At 37.2% G+C, this 4,223-nt stretch overlaps 1 protein-coding gene across 1 annotated transcript; it reads right to left on the reverse strand.

Moving 5' to 3' along the window:
- Positions 1-1,591, reverse strand: LOC122039742. The gene is made up of 2 exons (XM_042599205.1): positions 574-1,591; positions 1-496 (listed from the first exon to the last, which is right to left on the reverse strand). The coding sequence occupies exon 1, from the start codon at positions 1,526-1,528 to the stop codon at positions 1,106-1,108; it is 423 nt and encodes a 140-aa protein (XP_042455139.1). The 5' UTR covers positions 1,529-1,591; the 3' UTR covers positions 1-496; positions 574-1,105.
- Positions 1,592-4,223: the final 2,632 nt, after the last annotated feature.

Genomic DNA, 4,223 nt, shown 5'->3' on the forward strand with positions numbered 1-4,223 from the left:
TCAAACACTTAGCAAACACTGAACGAACAGAAGAAAAAACACACTAAAAGTTTATTTCAATACAATTAGCGATACTCGAGGATACTTCGACCAGGGACTCATTGGAAACTAATATATCATTGAATTGCTCTTTACTGGTGCGACTTTTCAGCTTTTGCAATCCCGTCTGCTTTAATTCCTCCTCCATCCTCTTTTGATTCGAGAGAAACACTTCAAACGTCTTCTCGGGCATGATCATTCGTAATTTAAGTAGCTCTACATATGTAGAGCCATGAAGCAAGTGATCGTCCCTTGCCATTTCATTAGTGCTCTGTATATGCATAGGATCCACACGTATATCAAACCTGGTTTTGTTGTTATTGCATCTCTTAAGCAACTGAGTCAATATCATCGTTGAGGATTGATCTTTAAGATTGAAGTCAAGGTTGAAAATAACGGCGTCCTCTTTGTATTCCGGAGAAAAAATTCTATCAATTTCGTGTTCTGCTGTTAATCCCTGTCAATCAAAGCAAATTTTGTTAGAGCGTGTATAAAAATTAGGAAGGTCAGCTTTATCGATCGATCTTCTCATACGTTTGGAGTTGTGTTAGAATTCAGCATGAGCCAAGCGGTGCCATAGTTTCCAAAAGTAGCTCCGAGAATATTCATCAATGCATATAGAGGATCTGTCGCCGGGTAGAGGCTGAGAAGTAATGACGCGTTCCGGACCTTGGGAGCTTCAATGCGCAGCTCACTGGCGACGTTGACGGTTAGCGACTCAAGATTTGGGCAGCGGACGTTGATGGTGCTGATGGGGCGGTGTCCGAATAATAGGACTAGATGCTTAATGGAGGCGGAGTGGATGCTTAGGTTGCCCCCGTATTCGAAGGAATAGGTGAAATGTAGAGTCTCGAGGAAAGGGCAAGAGATGAGGAAGGCTCGCAGGAAATCATTCCAGTGAAGGACGCAATGTTTAATTTTGAGGGAGGTGAGAAGGGTGCAAGCGATGGGCGGATGGGGGTGGCCATTAAAGCATCCCACCAAGATTCCGTCTAAGGAGAGACTCCTCAGCGACTTGATGCCGAAGAAGCCGCAATTTTCGTTGCCGCTGAGATTCAACAATCTCTTACCGGCGGTTTCGAGGATGAGATCTTGGACGCCCACCTCGACGAGGTCCTCGACGAGGAGCTGTTCGAGGCGTTCGGATAAATAGGTGAACTTGTGGAAGACGATGTGGCATTGGCGGATCAGGGATCAGGGCGCGGGGGAAGGTAAAATGTTGGCTGATGTCGACGCCGCCGGAGGGATGCACCACCTCGAGGCGGAAGGCGTCGAGTCGGGGTATGGAGGGGAGGAGGCGGAGGAAGCGGGAGCAGACGGCGGAGAGGGCGACGCGCTGCTTGATGGGGAGGAAGGAGAGGATGGAGATGAGAAGGTCGTTGTGGAGAGAAGTGAGGCGGTCCTCCGGGGCGCTTGCATGATCACGGCGGTGCAAAGGCGTGATCATCAGGCGAGCAAAGGCGTCGGGATCAAGAAGATGGTCCGTCATCAGGCGAGCAAAGGCGTCGGGATCAAATTGCTTCTGCCGCCTTCTCACTGTTTTGTCGCCGGGCGATTTAGGTTTTGGATTTAGGGCCTGGGATTTAAAATTTATAATTTAATTTAAGGGTCAGAATTTAAAATTTAAAATTTAAAATTTTAAAAATAATTAAATAATAAATCTTATAAGAAATATTAGTTATTAGATTTAATATATTATTTATTTATTTATTTATTACATCTATTATTACGATATTAAATTAAAAATTTATTTACTCAATTTTTTTTCTCTCTTGATTTTTAATGTTGGAACAATTAGACAATATAAGTTGGTGTAAAATAATTACTTTTCAAATAAATGAATTTAAAAAAAATGAACAATCTTAACTTACATTAGGTCATATTGTACTTACTATATGCATCCGGTATAAAAATACCGAGTTTAATTTATAAGTATGAGGTACTAATTTATAATAATTCATCTAATGTTTTTAAAATTATATTATTTATATAAATTAAATAAAATTATAATGTATATAAATTATTTATCAGACTATTTTATTAGAACTTTCATGACAAGTTAAAACATCCCTTTCTCATTGATTTACCGCACGTCGAAATCAATTGCGATTTAAATATGATTATCGGCAATTTTAATTATGTTACTGAGAAAATAAATATTATATAAGATATATATAAATTTGTTAACTATCTAATAAATATATTATAGAAAAAATAAGATATTAAATTTTTTGAAATAGTAATTAAGAATAAATCGCATTTCAACATTTCGTTATTAGATTTAGTTTAGTCTTTTTTTTTATTTATTCTTTTACATCTATTACAACGTCAATTAACTTATATTAATTGTTCAGCTATAAATAATTATGTCCGATCAATATTGTGAAAGGAGTTTAGATGCAATATTTATATAATTTAACTTTTATTTTTTTTTTATATTCTTGATTTTTTTTTAATATAGATTAGTTGTGAGTCATATTAATCAGACTGAGTAATGTCAAATCATGAGTGTCTGGAAAACAAGTGAACGCCCTTACCACTGTACCATAGCCCCAAGGACTTAGAGACATTAGATTTGAATTTATAAGTAAATGGTTTGACATCGTAAATTTAGCAAATCATACTAAGTCACTATAAGACATACGACAGAATTAGCGACAAAATTAAAATCCATTGCCAATTAACAACGAATTTTAATTTTTATTGCTAATTAGCACCAGAAAAGAAATTTCATTGCTATTATGGGACGAAATTTATTCCCCATCGCTCAATAGCGATGAAAAACAATTCCATCACTATTTTAGTGACAAATTTTAATTTTTATCGATAAATAGAGACAGTAAATGACCTTAATTTTGATTTTGCCTTCTTTGATCTCCCCTAATCTCTCCAACATCCACTCTTCTCCGATCTCCGGCATCTTTTCCAATCTCAGGCATCCTCTCCTCTTTGATCTCAATACGCTCTAGTCTCCCCTTCCCTGATCTCCTCTCACTTTTCCGTCGCGAGCTGGAATCCACGAGCTTGGGCAGTCGCAAGCTTGGCCATCCTGAAATCCTAGGATGACATCTTGATTCTGGAGCAACTCATCATGTTACACCAGAGTATAATATTCTTACAGAAGCTTTGCTTTATCATGGACCTGACATGGTACAAATAGGCAATGGTTCAGGTTTGTAAATTGCTCATATTGGAAACACATCTTTTCATTCATATGGTCGTACTTTTCACATGCGCAACACTCTTCATGTTCTTTCCATCACTAAAAATTTACTTTCCTTTCAACACTTTTCTCTTGATAATAATGTGTTTTTTGAATTTCATCCTAATCATTATCTTGTGAAGGATCCCGCGACAGAACTATTCTACTCTAATGGGACACTAAAAATGGTCTTTATCATCTTCAATCCACCTTTCTCAAAACCTTTGTTGGAGAACGCACGGATAAATTCTCTTGTCATGCACGTCTTGGTCATCCGTCTCTACGTCTTGTTCAGAATATTATTAATTATTTTGGTTTACCAACTTCTTTAGCATCATCATCTCATTTATGTGAAGCTTGTATGAAAGCTAAATCTCATAAACTGTCTTTTGTATCCTCTACTCGCAACTCTAGTTTTCCTTTAGAAATTATTCATTTTGATGTATGGGGTCCTGCTCCTATTCTTTCCAATCAGGATTTTCTTACTATGTTATTTTTATTGATAACTTTAGCAAGTTCACTTGAATTTTTCTTATGAAAAGAAAATCTGATCTCTTTGATATTTTTGTCGTTTTCAAAAGCATGTTGAGCACTATTTTGATCATAAAATACTCTCCCTTCATTCTAATTTGGGAGGAGAGTATCAAGCTCTTTATCGTCATCTTACTTCTTTTGGCATCCTCCATCGAGTCTCTTGTCCCCACACTCCTGAACAAAATGGATCCGCTGAAAGAAAACATCATCTTGTGGTTGAAACTGCCTTAGCTTTTCTTAATCATGCTTCAGTTCCATTTAAATTTTAGGATGATGTCATCCAAACCGCAGTCTACCTTATCAATCATTTACCTATTCCACTAATTCAAAACAAGTGTCCATTAGAAAGACTTTATAATCGTTCTCCGGATTACTCCTTCCGTATCTTTGGTTGCGCATGTTATCCTTGGCTACGACTTTACTCTAAACACAAGTTAAACTCTCACTC

This window comes from Zingiber officinale, chromosome 2A (assembly GCF_018446385.1).
Source record: "Zingiber officinale cultivar Zhangliang chromosome 2A, Zo_v1.1, whole genome shotgun sequence".
NCBI classification, from domain to species: domain Eukaryota; kingdom Viridiplantae; phylum Streptophyta; class Magnoliopsida; order Zingiberales; family Zingiberaceae; genus Zingiber; species Zingiber officinale.